Source organism: Quercus suber, unplaced genomic scaffold (genome assembly GCF_002906115.3).
Source record: "Quercus suber isolate HL8 unplaced genomic scaffold, Cork oak 2.0 scaffold_32, whole genome shotgun sequence".
Classification (NCBI taxonomy): Eukaryota; Viridiplantae; Streptophyta; class Magnoliopsida; order Fagales; family Fagaceae; genus Quercus; species Quercus suber.
This window is the reverse complement of record NW_027069497.1, coordinates 661,424-681,886: the sequence shown is the minus strand read 5'-3', so window position 1 is coordinate 681,886 and position 20,463 is coordinate 661,424. Positions and strand designations below refer to the sequence as shown.

The window sequence follows — 20,463 nt, the reverse complement described above, 5'->3', positions numbered from 1 at the left end:
CACGTGAGAGTTCAAAGTTCAGTTAAAACAGAGGAACTTGTTAGTAACTTGCGAGATGGGCCAATCCGTGAGTGGCTTGGTACAAGAGAGAGCAAATATTTTGGATAAACTAATGTACCCTTCTAACCCTTCTACTATATATATATATATATGTATGTACTTTCAATTCCACATTTCATTAGGGTGATATAGATTAGAAACATCCCTTTCATAATTTTTTATCCATAAGAGGACATTCTATCCTTCACATTCTTCACCATATTGAATGTTGATTATTGTCTAGACATTTGGGAAGCATTGGAGCTTGACCACATATTCAGCAGTAAGGTTTGGTGGTGCAACTGGTTGGTGTTGCAGGATCCATAAATCTAGTAAAGAAAAGACTCTATGAGTCCTTTGGTAGATGGAGCTTGGAGGACTCAAGTACTTCGGATAGCTTAAACTTGGAGGGTGTATTATTTTACTCCAACTTATCTTTGTTTTGCATCCTCTTTACCTACTACCCTTGTGATTTATTGCATTGCTCAATCATGTTCATCCATGCAATTGTTTGGTGGTTTAGTTGATTACTTGGCTAATTACATAAATTTCACCTTAATTGTGTTTAGCCTAAAAGTAATTAATTCATACTTAAAATTTGAGGGTCTAAAATAGCACTTAGTAATTAGGTGCATGAACTTTAATTTGGTATCAAATTGGGTTCACTTGTATTTGTTTTAATTACCGTAGTGTGATCCTTGATTCCTTTAGTTGCCATGGATAAAGTCTTGTGTGCTTCTTTGCTTGTTTATGATGATTTCGAATGTGACGTGATATTTTTATGACAATAACTCTATGAGTGTTTATTCTCGTGCTTGTGATGATATTTTACATGATTTCATGGGTAATTTAAAAATTGTTGATGACAAGCTCTTGAAGAAAAATGCTAAGAAATTCCAAAAGATGTTAAGAAATTTTGTTTGCGAAAAGGATGCTTTGATTTCTAAACTCAACTAATCCAACAAGTTGGTTGAGAAATATAATAAAATTGCTAAATTTCTCTGAAAATTTTGAATGTTTAAAGATGGACCTTGATACTAAACTTGATGTGACTAACAAATTTTTTGATGATCTCAAGGGTGAAAATGATTCTCCTAAAATGCATATAAAATGTTTAAAAGAAAGTCTTGATGAATCAAATGCCAAATCGGTCTGCAAGACAGTTGTGTACGATGAGTTGTTGGGGACGTAGGTGATTGAAGAGATTTGCAGGGTGTTTATGGTTATTTTGGAAAGGAAAGGAGAAGCCCAGCAACACGGGCAGAACGGAGTTGGTAAAAAGATAGAAAAACTATTAAGTCCGAGCGGCAGGAATAATGGATCACAGACCCATAAAATAAACAAATGGGCCTTGAGGAGGCAAAATGGCTTAAAGAAGCTTGGAAAGAAAGAAATAACAAACCCATGGGTAGTATATGATGTAGAAAAATGAGAATGGGCTATAGCAGACCCGAAGTAATGCAAGTAAAGAAAGTAAGGGGTTGATGGCAAGCTCAGGAAACCCCAAGGATAAGGATAAGGTAATTTGGCCAGGGAAGCCCAATGAAGTTAGTAAAAACCCATGGGAATACAAAGTTAGGAAAAGGGCTAAGGAAGCCCAAGAAGAGCAAATGGGCCAAGGATGCCCAAGAGAAAAAAAATGGGACACAGGAGCCCGCAAGTAATATAATAAAAAAACCAATGGCCATATTGAGCCACTGGTGAAAGAACAAACGGCAGGTCCAAAGAAGTCTAGTAGAATTGAGTCAAATAAATGTCACGGCAGGAATGACAAAGTGATATGGCAGGAAATGATAGCAATCAAAGAGTAAATTGGAAAAAGGCAAAGCCCAACCTCTAAGGGGAGCGGGAAATCAGAAAACAGCTCATATAAAAGGTCAAGGACAAATGGCAGACTATGCAGGCAATCCTCCAAACCGCGGCGAACGCATGAGCAACAGACAGATTTTGGACCCACATGGAAGGGAGGCACATGTAAGGCCCAAACATCACTAGCATGTACTCAGTCAATACAGGACATGGTGAGGTCATGAATTAGAGGTAAGAGGGCATGGTTTAGCCATGACCATGGAGGTTTAGCCATGGAGGTTTGACTTTGTGACAGTGTGTGCGTGTGTGGAGGCAGGGGGTTTGGGATGAGAGAGGGGTAGAGATTTGAGATGAGGGAGATATAGATATTAATGAAGAGGTATATAATAAAATAATAATAAAAGTGATTATTTGAATAAATTGATGTATGTAATAGACGAACTGATGTGAGTGCTTTGTAAAAATGAGAGTGTAAAATAGAAAAAGTAAGTTTTAGATGTGTAAATTTACAAAATTTTGCATCCACCGATGTGGATGCTCTTAGAGTCCTCATTACTTTTAGGCTCGTGTGTGTTTGAACGATCATAAGTTTAGCTATGTTATTATTAGGGTAATTATCAAATTAGACTTTAATGTTTAGGGGTGTTTGGACTTTACAAACTCAAATTTCAGAATTTGGATTTTTCCACTTAAAGTTTGGGAGTGTTTGGATTTTACACCCTCAAATTTTGAAACTTTAGGGTGTAAAATCAAAACTCTCCAGTCTCGAAATTTAGAGAGTAAAATCCAAACAACTGTAAAATTTAGGGGGTAAAATCTCAATTCTAAAACGTTAGGGTGTCAAATCCAAATACTCCCAAACTTCAGGGAGTAAAATTCAAATTTTGAAATTTTAGGGTGTAAAATCCAAACACCTCTAAACTTTAAGAGTGTATCAAATCCAAATTCTCCCAAACTTCAGGAGGTAAAATCCAAATTATGAAATTTCAGGATGTAAAATCCGAACGCTTCTAACCTTTAAGAGTGTTATTATTATTATTATTATTATTATTATTATTATTATGGTAAGGACTCAAGAAATGGCCCAGGCTCACTTCGGAGTAGTGGTACCCAATATTTTCGGCCCAGCACAATTAATTTATAAGAAAGTGGGCTTTCCAAGTCAACTATAATGCTAAGCAAGATCCAAGCTTGAAATTGAAAGGATAAAGGCTCTTAATTTGAATAGATGAAGCCCAAATTTAGTATAAACTCCTCCTCGAACTCATCTAAGGATGGATTGTTCATAAACAGTCAATGCCAATCTTTCTATAGTTAGATACTTAATTCTCCCTTTTCAAGTTTCTACTTGCCCACCTCTTTTCTAGAGGGGTTCATTTCCTTATATAGTTTTTTCTATTACATCTCAGCCCTCCACTTGTACGTCTTAAGAGAATAATTTGGATGTTTGTCCCATCAGGACCCTTCTGGAGGTGGTAGAGAGTGTTGTGAACCGTGGAATCACTATTCAGGTGTATTTTCCTCATAAATGCGGCCAGCTCAGTTGGTGCAGAGTATTGAATGTGGAGGTGATGGTTACCTTTTACATATATTTCCTCTATTCTCTATTTGCACGTCTCTGATGTCTTCCATGGTGTCCTGCTTTTGGCTGTAAGTGGACAGCTGAGGTATCCCGAGGTGCTATGGTTCCTTGGGCTCCTCGGACAATGGGTTCGTCCGTATCCCATCCTCAGACCTTTGTTTGCATGTTTAGCTAGAACTAGTATTGTCTTCATGTCTGACTTCCTCAGACTCTGTCTACATGTTAGGCTTTGATTGGAGCATGAATGGGCCTTTGTCCATCCTTGGAGTGGACCTATGGGCTTCATTTTGTGTTTGGATCCCTCCCTCCCACAATTACTAGTCCTTGTAGACCCATGCAATACTTGGAAATAGATAATTATTTTGTAATTATGATATAATATATAATTTGTTCTCTAAATGTTTTGGATAACAATATATTCTCTCTAAAAATTAAACAATTTCTAAAATTATTTTCATTTATCCATTTCTACAAATATATCATTTTATTCTTTTGGATGTGTTTGATGGATATTAATCCCTTTTTGAGGTGGTCGGCATTTTTCTAAATTATGTTATGATTCTATTTTTCTTTTCCTTGTACAACTAAACTCCTTAAGTTTCAAATATGTTATTCGAAATTTTCATTCTCTTAAAGGAGGTTATCACAAAAATCAAAACTCTTCACAAAATTACACTTGATATTATTCAAATAGTTAGCATGCACGTTCAAATACACAGGCAAGATTGTAATTTAAATATAAATTCAAATTCTCACTTCGAAAAAAACTAAGTATTATGTCAAACAAAAATCAAACAAACGTTATAAGAGGGAGAGACAAACTTGTGATGGAGAACTCAAAAAACACACCTCCAAATCATATTAACTCAAAGTTAAATTTTTTTTCTTAGATTATTGAGACTGATGCAATGTTAAATTTTTTTGTTAGATTATTGAGACAGATGTGTGGGCCTTTTGTGAGTTTTTAGCTAAACTTTTAATATTAAGCTATTTTGACTAGACTGATATGAATGCTTTTGCTATGAGCATTAAATTTTAAACCTGCCATTTATCAATTAATTAATCTTTTAATTGGTATATATTGAGATTTCCCCCACCGCCCCCAAGTAAAGTAAGGTAGTAAACCTTAAACTTGTAGGAGTCTTAAACAGAGACGATTTCGTTCCGTACTGGCCGATACGGCCGAAATATCTCATTCCGGCGACCAAACCGGTACATGTGACCCTCCCATTTCGTACCGCTTTTTATACTAGACTGTTTCGATTGATTTCGGCCATTTTGGGGCGTTTTGGTCATTTTGGCTGAAATATTGATTTCCGGCCGAAATCATTTAAGAACAGGTATTACCTCTTTGAAACTAATTTTTGCTTGCAAAAACCCATAGATCCATGACATTGAGACAATGATGAAGTTCCGGCGAAGCCTACCTTTGCATCATGGCCTCGTTATGTTTTTTTTTTTTTTTTTTTTTTTGTCTTCTCGTCTTCTCCGCTCATGAACACCAGAGACCGGACTTCTCGGTTCTGAGCATTTGGCTTCTCAAGTAATTTTCAAAACATGTGGGATGTGTTTATTCTTTTTGAAAGTAACGTGTGGTTGTGGTAAAAGTAAGGCATTGAATTCTATTTAGAATTCACGTGAGAGTTGGGTGGGATGTTTGACCTTTTACACTTGTTTGAAGTTTTTTTTTTTTTTTTTTTTTTTTTTTTTTGTTTTGTTTTTTTGTTTGTTTTTTTGTTTTTTTTTTTTTTTTTTTTAATTTTTAATATAATGATCAGATAATTTAGATTTATTTGTAATGGATTGGGCCATTGTAGAAGGATAAAGATAATGATGAATTGAGCCTAAATATACTTAAAGACATAGGATTTAAATTCAGCAATATATATATATATACACACACACACACACATAGGATTTTATATGTATAGCGGTAAACTCGAAACGGTACACCAGTATTGACCGGTACTTGAAATATATCGTACTGCTAGCCAAACCGGTACCACCTCCGGTACGGTATTGACTTTCTTAGTCTTAACACTTGGACCCAAAAAAAAAAAAAAACTCCTTGAAATGTTAAATTTATATAGGAATAAAATACAAAATGAATGCTAAAGTCGTTATATACGAGTTTTAACAATGTAATGGTAATAATTATAAACTTCATTTTAGAATCATTAATAAAAATTTAAAGGAAAAAAAGGAAAAGGAAAATTTTTAATTGACTAGCATTCTTACCAATAAAAATGCACCAAATATCACACAAAATCAACATGTAGATTGAAAATACGACAAGAAAGTAAATGTAGGAAACCATCCAATAACGCACATTGCCAACCTCATAAACCACTAATTTCAAAGTAACTGACATTATTAATCAAAATGAAAATTTTCATCAATATGGTGTGTTAAGTTAAAATTTTATAGCCATATACACACAAAAAATAATGAATAAAGAAACATAGAATATTGTAACAAGGTCCTCCAACAAAACGTTCAGATTACAATATTGAGATAATTGAATATTAGTAACAATTCCTTTGCATATAAGTATTGAGGTCAAAATCGTTTTATGTTTATGTTACTTTGTAGCTACTAAAAAAATGTTAAACTTAATTGTGTTCAATTCATTTTATTCCTATGCTATATTATAGCTAGTTCTTTCCACATATAATAAAAAAACTCTAAGAATGTTATATGTTTATTACATTTAGAATTATTATTCTGAAGATAACATTTACATAAATTAACATAAATATTAACATATTTGGTACAAAATTTCCACAGAATGAGACGCTTGGGTCAACTGTATGCTTGATAACCATTGCTCATTTTAATTTATGACCAAGATTATCATCACACAATTAACATAGACTAAAAAGAACAAGCTATGCTTCACAAATTCGAGTACTAGTCTACTAATTACTCACAAGCATGACAAAATGGGTGGTTCCATTTCCTGATCTCGCCTCTAGTTTAATGAACCTTCCAATTGATGAAATGACATATTCACTAGTTCTTCATACTTAACTTTTTTCTTCTGTCCAGAATCCTCTATGTTTTTTCTATCAATATCTTCACCTTTAATTGCAGAGACCTAAACATATCTGTATAAATACCACCGCTCATTGACTCAAAATTTAAAGATCCTTTTCAAGTGAGGATTTACATGATGGCTATGACATCTAAAAAGGATAAATACTTGGATGACAATGGAATGTTCCACTGATTGGGAGGTTCTCAAAACTGAAGGCAAGATCAAGAAATGGAACCACCCACTTCTTCGGGGCTCCTTGGCTTGTAGAGGTGGTTGCAGGTAAGTGGTTGTTAGTCTGGTAATCGGATTTAAAGAGAGAATTGTGGTCTTTTTAATCTATGTTAATGATGAGACAATGATTTGAGTCATCAAATTAAAATACATGGAAATTTTGTATTTGATGGGAGGATCATTGATTGGACACTGCTAATGTGGACCTCTAGGTGCACTATATAATTTCTCTAATCTTTACATGATTAGAGTTTTAAGAGTTAATTTTTGTTGCGCTTAGAGCACTCACAGCAAACTCACCATATGCTAAATATAGCTAAAATTTTGGGTAAACAACACAAATCTGGCCGCATCAATATCAATAGAATAACTTTAAAATGTAGCCTAAGAAAGGATAAAACTTAGGTATGGTACCTTAGATATTGTTCCTTAGGTTCATTTTTTAAGAATCAGTCGTATAGTTACTTAATTAAAAAATACACTTTCATCACATGAGAAAAAATTTACATAACAAAATCTTAAAAGGGAAACTTAAAGAATAGTACTTAAGTACTATATCTAAATTTTACTCCCTAAGAAAATTCCTTGCTAGGAGTAACGATGATTGTTCATCACTAGAGCTAAACTAAGTTTTTTTACTTTTTTTATTTTTACTTTTATTTGTTCTCTGTCTATCATGCACAAGGTTTATTGTTTTCGCAGGTGACAAAGCTTGTTTGTGCTAGTTGATCAGGTGACTGGGTTCGGTGGGGCTTGGTGATTGAAGGTGGTGCTTGGTGGTTGAAGATGGGTTTGGTTGTTGAGGGTGTTGCAAGTGGGTTCAGTGCTTGAAGATGGGTTTCGCTAGTGATTGGTTCAGTGGAACTTGGTGATTGAAGGTGGTGTGAGTGTATTTGGTGGCTAGTGCTTGAAGGTGGGTTTCATTGGAGATTATATTTGGTGGGTTTTGCCTTGATTAATTTTGATTCTTGAAAGAGGTGCAACAGGCTTGGGTTTTTGGTGAAAGGTGGTGGGGTTTGTGATTTCTGATGCTAAAATTGTTTGTAGAGTGGTTGTACTTGGTGGCGTTTGTGGTGGGTCGGTGTTTGTGAAGGTGGGTGAAGGTGAAGGTGAAGGTGGGTCAGTGTTGTTGTAAAAGAGTGTTGCTGTGTTGCAGTGGAAGGGGTGGGAAAGTGGAAAATTTTATGATTTTATTTTTAGAGAGAAAGAAAAAATAATATTTAAATAATAAAGAAATAAATATTGAGACTGATGTATATGTTTATTTGTTAAAATAGTAAAAATGAAGTTTTTTGAGTTATTTTAGCTAAAATTATAGAGAGAGTGATGTGAATGCTCTTAGAGTCCTCATTTCTTGTGGGCTTGTCTCTGTCTTAACGATCATAAGCTTTGACAACTATAGGAATTCTTTTTAAGATGGTCATTAAGAAACTTAAATTATACAAAATCTAACAAAAAGAGAATTTCATGTATTTCCAAAAAAAAAAAAACACTTAAATACATAAAGTCTTATAATTTCCTTCTATGAATTTTCTTATTTTGAATAATTGTCTTATTACCAATGTTACAAGCTAAATAAAAATTTTTCTTGGCATTTTTCTTTTTGTTTGTAATAAGCTAAACTATTGTTAAGAAGGCCAAAAGTTTAAGGAAAACATTTGGTGACAAACTTACTCTCACTAAAAAAATCAACATGGTTACATATTTTGAAAATCTAACCGTTAAATCGCATGTTCTTTATATTTTTTAAAAACAAGTCAAAATTCATGCCAATCATATGTTATTTATTATTCGATCTATTAACTTGTTTTTTATGTATAATTTTAGACTATAACAACTCAAAATTTAAACATTTAATTGATAACATAGTTATTGATCTTTTTCTTTTTCTTGAAATTTTGCAATTATGGAGGATATAAGAAGAAAATGTAATCCAAAGTGGATTTGTCAAAATTTACATCCAATGAAATAATATTGAGTGGACTTGTAGCCTTAGTCCACAACCAATTTTGTTGCCAAATTTTATCGAAAGTTTTATTATGTTGAGCCCAAACAAATTTAGAGTGGTCACAAATATTTTTTAAGGATAAAAAAAATCATAATTTTTTTAAAAATTTATATATAATGATAAATTTTTTTTTCTAGGTTAGGGTGGTCTTATGACCACCCTAGGCCCAATGTAGAGCCGCCCCTCATCTTTAGTGTGCATATTTTTTTTCCCTATTGTCCTTTACTTTATTGCATTGCTCTTTATTATTCATCTATGCTATTGTTTAGTGGTTTTGTCAATTAATTGTGAAAATTCTACATTAATAGTGACTTTATTGCATTGCTCTTTATCTTACCTTTGATAAAAATATTACTTTTTTCGTTTTTTTTTTCTTCTTCTCAAAACTCTTAGAACTCTCAACTCTTTCTCTCAACTTTCAGACCTCTCACAACTCTCACCTCTCTCTCTCACCACCTCCACCACGGCAACCCCCACCACTACCACCACCACATCAGTCACAAATCCAACCATACCCACACTCATCAAACCCACCACCACCAATATCAATCACCACCTCCACCACCACCACCACATTAATCATAAACCCAACCACACCCACACTCATCAAACCCACCACTACCAAGGAAAAAGAAGAAGAAGCAAACATCAGCAAAACCCACGGCCAAAATCCATCACTGAGAGAGCCACAACCTATGAACCATAACCGGACTAAGCAAACTTGAGAGACCCACGAGCCAGAGGAGAGAGTCGGACTTGAGGGACCACAACAAATCTACTTACAGAGAGAAGATGGAGGTTTGGGTTGGTCAAGTGGGTTGTGGTGGGTACGTGGCCTGTAATGGTGGTGGGTTGCAATGGCATGTGATGGTGGTGGGTTGCAGTGACCTATAACAGTGGTCCGGCCATGGTGGCTTGGTGATGGTGTTCCACCATAGGTTTTGGGTTTGCAGGGGAGAGAGCAGAACAAAAGAAAGAAGGAAGAGAGAGAGACTGAAATGAAATAACGAGAGAGAGAGAGAGAGAGAGAGAGAGAGAGAGAGAGAGAGAAGAAAAATCAACCAATAAAATCCACAATAGTGGTGGTTGTGGGCGTGGTTGTGGCTGATGGTGGAGGTGGTTGCTGTGGAAGTTTTTATTATTATTCTAATGAGTTATTTGTATTATTTTAATCAAATAGCTAAAAATATAGATCCATTGATATTTGGTGTGAAGAGGTAAAATAGATAAAATGACTTTTGTAGGTGCCAAATAGATAAATTTTTAGCTATACTGCTGTGGATGCTCTGAGAAAGGTTTTGCTGCATACTTGTACGTAGCAATTACTGCATACACGGGTATGTGATAGCAAAAAGAAAGGGATATGTATTCAAAGGTCATGTGCAATGCACATGATCAGGTGGACTTTAAACACTCATCCCTTTTTTTTTGCTGCCACATATCCCTACATACAAGTATCTAGCAAAACTTTTCCCTTCACATATTAGGGGAAAATTGACATTTGCCCCTAATGTACAAACTATGCAACAAAATGCCACTTTTTAAAAATTATTTGGCAAAATGTTCCTGTTTTTGAAACTCGATTTTAACAAAATCGAGTTACAGTTGGAACTCGACATTAGCAATGTCGAGTTCTATGTATATTTTGCCACTTAAATTTTTTTTTAAAATTTAAGTGGAACTTGACATTACTAATGTTGAGTTCCACTTAAAAATATATGTAGAACTTGATTTTAAGAATATCGAGTTTTATATAGAACTCGATTTTGTTATAATCGATTTTAAAAAATAAGGGCATTTTGCTAAATAATTTCAAAACATGGGTATTTTGTTGCATAGTTTGTAAATTATGGACAAATACCCATTTTTCCCAAGGTTTTGAAACCTGGACCAGAACGTACGGTCCGACCGGAAAAACCTTGAACCCTTCAATTTTACGGTTCTGTTAGCCTCAAAAACCGTTCTATGTGAAAAAAACAGGGACCCGTAAAAACTGTGGTCGGACCTCACAGTTCTGAGAACCGTGATCAGACTGCTTCTCACGGTTTTGAATCTGAACCTTAAAAAAAAAAAAAAAAAAAAGGAGAAAAGGAAGAAGACGACGCCGAAGCAAGGGTGGCGCCATGAAGCAACTGCTGCTTCTTCTTCTTCTTCTTCTTCTTTCTTTTTTTCTTCTTCTTCTCTGTCTGTCTCCCTCTCTTTTTTGTTTTCTGAACTTTGTTAGGCATGTGGTCTGGTTTCTCACTTTCTCTTTCTTTGTATTTGTTATGGCTACTCTGATTGACATTAGCTGCCTAGCATTGGAAATATAGAAAGTTTATGGAGCTCTCCACGTGTCTACAGTACTGACATTAGCTGCTTGGCATTGGAAATAATAAAAGATTTTAAATTTTGAATAAAAGAAAGCTCTCCACGTATAATGCTTTACAGCTAATGTCAAATATAGTGCTTGCTTACTGTCAAGCACTTCCTTTAGTATTTGAATATGCTTTAGTACATATAATGCTCTCCAGGTATTATGCTTTAGTACATATAGTGGTGTACATTGACTAATTGACTATTTAAATGAGCTTGGGAAAAAAAAAAAAAGGATTGGCAGTCAAATGGGCTTAGGCATGAGCAAATAAATTTATTTGTCTCTTAATTATTTTATTGGATTTCATAAAATAAAAATTATTGGGTACTAAAGTGTATTTTGTTATGACTTAAAAATAATTTAGAAACTTAATAGCTATTGTTTTTTTTAGAATTTAATAATTTTTATTTGTATTATGAAAGTTATGTTATAAAAAATACTATCTATATTTGTTTTGGACTATTTTAGTTAATTTTTCTATTTTTTTATTAATTTAATGTTTATATATATATATATATATATTTAAAATAATTATACTGTTTTGCATCTCTCTTAGTGTTTTCTTCGTAGTAAGTAGCTTCAAATAAGTTAGCTAAGTCTTGATTCGTTTTAATTCATGTTCTACATAGCCACTCGTAAATAAATTTTTTCTTCATAACTTTTACGCCATCATGTCTTGACCAAAGTCCTCAAGGCAATGCCAACACTACATCAATTATTCACAAACCACCACTTCTATTTCTCCAATGGCCCCTTCATGAATGTAAGACTTTTTACGGGCTTTACATTAGTGTAACCAACTGTATGCTTTATGTGTTATACATAGCATCAAGTTGGTGATTACTCTCCATGTTGTAGGGGCTTCTCTAGTTAAAATACTAAGTTCCTTCAGGGTAATATAAAAGTGTTTCCACAGACTTCAAGAATGAATTGAAGGATTTAGTGAGTTGGAAAGCTAATTGAATTTTATTTTGATATTTGTGTTTTAGTATAATATAGACTTTGTAATGTGTGGTCCTTTAAAGTCTATGTGCATGGTTGTATTTTTTTTATATTTTATTATTATTATTTTTTTTTGTGTAAAACAGAAAAACATTATTTTCAAGGTTGGGTGACCCTCAAAAAAAGGTTGTTGTATTTTTATTTATTTTTTAATTTTTCAAAGGTTGCCAATCCTTCATAAAGATAAAACACTTGTTTCAAGGGTTATGTAGGCAGTCGAAATTTTTGTTTTGAGAGTCATGTAGACCGTCAAAATTTCTTTTCGATAGTGTTTGTTTCTAAGGTTATCAAGGATCATCTAGACCTTCAAAATATATATTTTTTTAAGGCTCTTCGAACTTTTTTCAAGAGTTTTGAAAAAACCAATATAGGGAATTTTTTTAAACCCTATAACATTTAAATAAGAAGTCATGTTTGTCTCCATGAAAAGCTTGAGTTTAGAATAGGGTATAGCCTCGAGGTCACTAAAGAAATAATTTTGACATTAAATAAACTATTATAGATTTTAAAAACATAAAACTTCTTTTTTCTGAATGAAATTTGGAAAGTGATTTTTCAAATACTAAATTTTAGAAAACAAGAACTTTAGATCTCTTGGAAAATTTAGATAAAGCATAATGTGGTTGTCTTTCTTAGTCTAATACTTAGTAAATAGAAAGCAGTGATAATTTAGAGCCTCAATTTGTGTTGTGATGTGGTGAGTCTGGTGACAAGAGAACAAAGCTCATCTTGTGACATCTGAAAAGGCTATTTCAAGTCCGTGAAATGGTTGCTCTACATTTTATCAACCGAAGATTACTTTTACTCGTTAGGTTAAGAAATCAATTGGTTTCTAGTGTAAGTAAGTCTAAGATTTTTATTCGATCAAAAAAGACTTTAATCTCTATTAGATTATGTAGAATGATTTTTTTTTTTGGTCTAAAGTTATAAGAAAAGGGCTGTTATTAAACATTAGTCTCGTCACATACGCTTTGCTTGTGTGATGAGGCTTTTTTTTTTATTATTTATTTATTTATTTATTTTTTAGGTTTAGTGTAATAATTTTCAATTTATTCATCTCTTCTAATGTCATAAATTTTTAGAGGCTCGCCAATCAAATAATTTTTAATGGTTAAAAATTAGCGATTTTGGATGGACATCTAAGGCTAAAAAAATTGTAAGCAAATAAAAATTGAAGCAAATAATCATAGAGACTCAAACAATATAAATTGACAAAAATGACCTGGTTTTTCGTGGGAATCTCTCCCTAGTTGACTCTTTTATTTCCATGTCCTTCATGGACAAACTAATTACTATAGAATAAAGTAAATAATTACATTATTTTTAGATGAAATTTTATAGTTCACAGTTACAAAATTACAAAAAGAATGCCAAAGAAAATGGAAAAAAAAAAAAAAAAAATATATATATATATATATAAACAGGGTGAGAAAATGGTGTCATCCCTTGATCATTTTTCATTGTCCGACTTTGATCCCATTTGATCCCTAGTTCCTTAGTTTTGCCTCCCATAAAACTAGACGTACAACAATGACTACTGCTCCAATAATCCTGAAAATAGCTGTATAAAATTTGTATGTTCCAAATATTTTTCTTACAATTTTTTTAACAAATAAATCAAGGAAGGGAAGGACTGCTCCTTAGAAAGAGAGAGAGAGGTTTTTTTTTTTTTTGGGAGATTAAACCTTAGGTAGAGATGTATTTATTTATGATAATTTTGTTTTTTGTTTTTTTTTTAAATTGTTAAACCTATCAAATTGATGTGATAATTGTATGGAGTGGGATAAGAATGAGTAGTTTTTTTTTGGAAGAAGTAACCGTGTTATGTAATTGAAGGTTTTTTTATTTTTTATTTTTATAGATGTAATTGAAGTATTTGAATTCAAATAGATAATAAATATAAATAGAAATTAGACATTTGAATACAAATGGGTAGTGAAAATAATTTTTTTTTTTTTTTTTGGCTTTTATATGTGAGGCAGTGGGTTTTTCATGGAATGTTTGTTATTGTTAGCAAAATTCGTTAAGTTTAAGAATGCTAAATTACTTTTTAAACCTTTTTTGCCTTTTTGCAGGAAAAAAAATTAAACTAAATTGTATGTTATTTCAAAATTTGTAAGTGGATATTTTGGTACGCTAAAAATTGAAGTCCAAACAAAAAAATTCTGTTATTAGTAATATAGATAAATATCAAGAAATTAATTCCAAGTTCTCCATCCGAAAATAAAAATCTATTCTGCTTAGAAGTTAGAACACAATATTAAGTAAATTAGTAATATAGATTCTCTTCCTTTCTCCATATAGTTTTCCCTTGTGGGCAGTGCTTAATTTTTGTTTGGGTATCATTGTCTGATCTGGCTATGGAATGGGCCGTGTATGACATGCCACTGAAACAAATTCTACCTCTTCAATTTATTGAATAGATCGAAACCACTTGTCTATTTAGAATGCATTAATTGTATTTAAATTAATTAACAGAAACATTATAATAAAAAAAAATAAAAAATAAAAAAAAAAAAGGGAAGAAAAGAAAAAGCCAAGAAGCAAAGATTTGGGATATATGTAATGTAAGGTATATTTTTCAAGAAATAGGGTTCCTCTGATACAATATTTTATAGTAGGGTCGTAACACTGTCATAGGAAAAAGAATGGCACCTCTATGAGATGACTGGTGCTTGGGATAAACACAGTAGTTTCTCCTCTACAGCTTGCAAGATGGAAGAGTTGGAATACTTTGTTCATTTCTGAAGAAATTGTCAGGATCAACATTTGTCTTCACACGAACCAACTTGTCAAAGTTACCCTTGAAATACTTGATTCCATAAACCTTTGCTTCCTCGTAATCACCATTGGAACTGGTACCAATATCAAGATCACGATAGTTAAGAAAAGCCTCCCTTGGGTTCTTGGAGACATAAGGAGTCATAAATTCAAAAAGCTTCCTTGTTTTATTCAAGTAGAGGTTTGTAGCTTCAATCCCTTCATCCATCCAATTCGTTGCATACTGAATCTTGAAAATGTTACCTGCTCGATGTGGGAATGCAGTATTAGTCTCAGAAATCTTATTCATTACTCCCCATAAGGATTCCATAACATTGCCACATCCTCAAGTTCAATCATGGTCTTCCATATAGCTTCTAATCCGGCATTCGAAATTGGTTCTTTCACAAAGTCAGATTTACGCTTCAAAAATATCCTGGCTTAGTTGCCCTTTCAAGTAGAACCTCAATCGGAGTTCCAAGTGGCTTGTCTGCCCAAAACACAACCGATTCAATCCAACTCATTTCAATAGCATCACTTTTTGGAGGCCAAATTTAGGTAACTGTGTGTTCATCAATTCCACAAGTTCTTTGGCTCCACCAAGAAACATACCAACGAATAGTGCCTGTATAGTCTTCTCACCGCATGACTTCCATTCACGGTTTTAAGCCACACTCTCATAAACATTTCGTTTGGTAGCTTATCCACAACTTGCGTCCATTGTGCCACAATGTCAGTTGCACCTTGTTCCAATGTCCTATTCACTTTAAAAACAGTCACGGTGTCTGGGACTCGAACCAACTTGACTTTCCATGAAAGAATGACACCAAAACTAGAAGCACCTCCTCCTCTAAGAGCCCAGAATAGATCATGTCCCATTGTCTTTCTATTGAGAATTTGACCCTTTGCATCAACAATTTCTGCATCAATAACATGGTCAGTTGCGACCCCATATTTTCGCAACAAGTTTCCATAGCCACCTCCACTAATATGGCCACCAGCACCTAAACCAGGACAAACACCAGCAGGAAAAGCGTGGTTCTTGCTTTTTTTCGCAATTGCATAATATATTTCACCGAGAATAGCCCCAGCTTGAAACCATGCAGTTCCATTCTCTATGTCTATCTCGATAGATCGAAGATTAGACATGTCAAGTATCACAAAAGGGACTTGTGATACATAAGAAACGCCTTCGTAATCATGACCTCCGCTTCGTATTCGGAGCTCGATCCCAACCTTTTTAGCACAAACAACAGTTGCTTGCACATCGGATTCGTGTGCAGCAGTCACAACAACAGCCGGTTTAGGTGTTGTAGGCGTGTCAAATCTTCGGTTTCTTTTGTATGATTGTAAAACAGTTGCAAATGAGGAATTTTTTGGTGTGTGAAACTCAATGCAAACTGGTTGAGCATTTGATGCATTGTCAAGGCATTGTATGAAGTTGTCTTGCACTGAAGTTGAAGCTGAAGTTGCCCATGAAACTGGGAAGAAAAAAATTGAAAATAGTGACAGTAATGCAATTGTTGAATCCTTCATTTTCTAAGAAATTTAGCTTTCCTCTCAAGTTGTGGCTATGATATATAATTTTTTTTCCCTGTTGTATATATACATATATAGACAGAAACAAATTAAGCCATTTTATGGTTTTGAATTAATTTGTTTCACAGTACAGTCTATAATTGGTAATTACCAAACGCGTCTCTCAAGTCTCATCCACAAATATATATAAATAAATAAAATAAAACAAATCACAACCACAATTTAAATGAAAAAAAATGTGAAACTGTTACAACTATACTCATGTGGGCAACTTGTTATAACTGCATAACCATGTCTGCAACTCTATGAGGTGTAGAAAGCCCTGGAGTCTGGACCAACTACCAAGTCAATACCGCAACTATAAGATTATCAAAATAAATAAATAAATAAATAAAATAAAATACCGCAACTGTAATTTATACAGTAACAACTTAACCGGCATAAGAATGAATGATTGCAGAAATTTTGCGTTAAACTTTTACTATTGAAAATCACAACGTTCGTTCCACATCATTGAACGTTATCCTTCCCATAATGGGATATAGAATACTTCCAAAGTATCTCATTTTCATATAATTGTGGATCTCACTAATTAAATTCATAATAAGACCTACAATTTATGTGAGGGGGAGAAGGAGAGAAAGTATGCATTTATAGTACTCATAGAGTATTCAATAATTTTCCCCCATAATGTATTTGTATTTCTATCTTGGTGCTTTTGATATTTAAAATCCATTCATTCATCTAACATTCAACTTACTCTTAATTGTTTCTCAAAATAAAATTTAAAAACTTACTCTTTAATTTGACTTTTAAAATAGAATTGATTTTTTTTTTAAAATATAAGTAATGGTACAAACACAAACTATTTTACAATATTTTTACACAATGTTAATGTGACTAACTTTTTATTGGTTTTCATCTAGGCTCACAATTAATATCACATTTTCATTTACTAATAATCGCTCATCACATTAACAGTTTATAAAATTTTTGATAAAATAGTTTTTATCTCTAGCATTATTTTATTATTATTTTTTATTCTTATGTATAAGTATAGGGAAACATTTAGCTAAAATATCAATTTTTATTCTTCTCAAAAAAAAAATTCTATTTTTAGAAGCACTTCATTTTGTAATTAACTAATCATGGACCTACACTTTGCACGTGATTATTATTATTTTTTATGGTGGTCTTTTTCATTTTTTTTTTTTTTTGGTGGTGCAATTTAGACTAAGGTTAAAAAAAAAAAAGTATATGTAAGGTTTTTTATTAACTTAAATACAATGAAAAACCAATTGACTACGCAATAAATCGCATACTACACTACATTTCATCTCCTAAACAATTTATAAATTACATCTCAAATCCATCATACAACTACACAATCAAAAAATTAACTACAACATGAATTACCTTTTGAATTACTACTTGAAATTTTCACAATTATTGGAAGAGCTTAAATTCAAATAAATAAAATTGTATATCTTAAAAAAATGAAAACCAATTGTCTTCATAAAGTGTCCTCATGAAACATACAATGCATAAAAGGAAAACCAATAATTGTTAATTCATCTTAATTATCTTTCTTAATAGAATTTATTGTTAAAAATAATACAATTTTCTCAAGAATTCAAAAGGTATGTAGCGAATATTTCATTTTTTAATTAAATTTATTTATAATAGTTTTGTATGATTAAAAAGTATATAGAATTTGGAAATTATTCTTTTAGTTTTAAAATTTACCCTACAATCCAAAAGGTGGCTCATGATGTTTGTAACTCTTTTTATTTTTTTAAACGAAATTCAAATTTTGCATTGATTGTATTCATCAGTTCATATTGTTCCTATAATATTTTCTGATGTAAAATATTTTAAAATAATAAGACTATATGATTGACTAATTTGTTAACAATTGTCAACCTTTGTCATCAATATTCGCATAATATTTTAACAATTGTTAACATTATATGATTTTTTTGTATAATTATGTAATCTTCTTATTTTAAATTATACTTTTCTCCTTAAGCTAATTAGTTTGTATTTTCTAATTAATTTTTATTTTCTCAACATTTTTATTACTTAATTGTAGCATTTATTGTTATTAAGTTCCAATTGAGTCACATCACCAACCATGTCATTATCCTTTTTCTTTTGAATTTTCCCTATAATTGTTTTTTAACATTTATTTATTTAAGGTGAATTAAAATCTCCATTATTTAATAATTAAAATATCATCTGTTTCTTATTTTTAGCACCTAAGGCTCTTGTTAATTGTCCACCCTTTCCAAGCATTTTTCAACTCTTTGTCTCTATAAATATATATTGTATTATTGTGTTATATATATATATATATATTGTAGGGACCCAATTTGAATTGAGTGTTGGGTTTTTAGCCCAATAAGCCCAAACAATAAATTTATAGAGTATGGGCTCAAGAACTAGTACTGTTTTTCAGGAAGGGTTCTACTCATCAAGTAATAAGGGATACTATTGATTCGCTCTATGAGGAAAAACTCTCCTCGGCCCTCTTTCAATTGGTCTGTTCTTCTCTCTCTCTTTTTCCTTTTTCTTCTCTGGTCAGAAGTCCCTTCCTGTTTTCTTCGTTTCTACATTATATACTTCGTTTCTTTTCTTGTCTCCTTTGTACACGTGTAGTTCTTATCCTGGGGGCTCCTTTCTGTCCCATCTAGTCCCTACCGGAATTTTCAGCTTAGTGGTCATAAAGCTGCTTAGTTACTATTCAGGTATCACCTCCACATTAATGCGGCCAGAGTGTTAGGTGGACAGCATTTAATGAGGAGGTGATAGACTTTAGAAGATATTTTCTACCTTCTCCGACGCCTCTTTAAGCTATATCCAACTTCCAATTCAGCTACAACCTGGCAGAATCTTTCAGTCAGTACGAAGGTTACCTTCACCTCGGACTTTGGCGTCCTCGGACGTGTGCTATACCACTGTATATAACACCTGTTTATACCTTTCATATCACCTATTTGACGTGAATAAAACTTCTTTAGGCTGTCCTCGGACAACTGCGTGTTCTCGGATCGGGCCTTTGGGCCCTGAGCCCAATTCTGAGGGCTACTATACCTTTTTTAGGTAACAGGCCCCACATATATATATATATATATATATTTTTTACAAATAAACTTTTTAAGTTTCAAATTAATGATTCAAATTTTTCATTCACTTAAAGAGATTATCATGATAATCAAACCTCATAAAAAAATTACAATTTATATTACTCAAATAATTGATAAATACAATCTACATGGATATTACTCAAATAATTGATAGACACATTTAAATACATAACCATGTAGATTATATTTTGACATAAACTCAATTTATCACTTCCAAAATATCTAAGAATTTACTCAAACCAAAATTATAAGAGGGAGAGAGGATACACGTGATGGGAAACTTTAAAGACACACAACTAAAATGTATCAACCCAAAGTAGGGATAGCAATAAAACCTTGACCCATTGTTACCCGACCCGTGAAACAGTAGGGTCATACTTGGGTTTTAAAAATAAAACTCAAAGTGGGTTCAGGTTGGGGGTGAGTTTTAGTAATACTTGCCCCAAGTCCGAACCTAAATAGCTTAGTTTAGCTAAAATTACAAAAAAAAAAAAAAACCATATACACACACACCATTTTACCCAACCCCAACCCTAACTGTCACTCTCAATCTAACTCTCATTCCCTCAGCCGCCCCTCACCCTCACCCACTTTCATTCTCAAGCCGTCCCTTCGGCCTCCACCTCTGTCAAGCCATCCCAACTTGACGCTGCTGGCAAGTTCTCACTAACCGGTCCACTCTCTCGGCCTCAGGCTCTTTCATTTCAAAATCAACTCAGCAGATCTTGCATTAATCTCATATTCTCGCCCACTACTTTTCTCTTTCCCTCATTTCTTTGTTTTGTACCTCTTTGGTTTGGGTTTCTTAAGTTAAATGTCGGTGGGATTATATGGGTTTCTTTGTTGTGATTTTAGAATGTAATATGAGTAATTTTTGGGTTTTTATGTGTTATTGACAATGAAAGAGAACTGGGTTTTTATGTGTAATTTTTGGATTTTCCTAGGTCGGGAAGA

General features: G+C 32.9%; 1 protein-coding gene across 1 annotated transcript; it reads right to left on the bottom strand.

Annotated features, from left to right (window-relative positions):
- Nucleotides 1-14,765: 14,765 nt before the first annotated feature.
- On the bottom strand, nucleotides 14,766-16,360 carry LOC111984235 (berberine bridge enzyme-like 14). Its single transcript, XM_024015864.2, is given in 5 exon segments — nucleotides 14,766-15,136; nucleotides 15,139-15,267; nucleotides 15,270-15,365; nucleotides 15,368-15,469; nucleotides 15,472-16,360. Coding segments are annotated over 5 exon segments (1,587 nt in total).
- Between the last annotated feature and the right edge of the window lie 4,103 nt (nucleotides 16,361-20,463).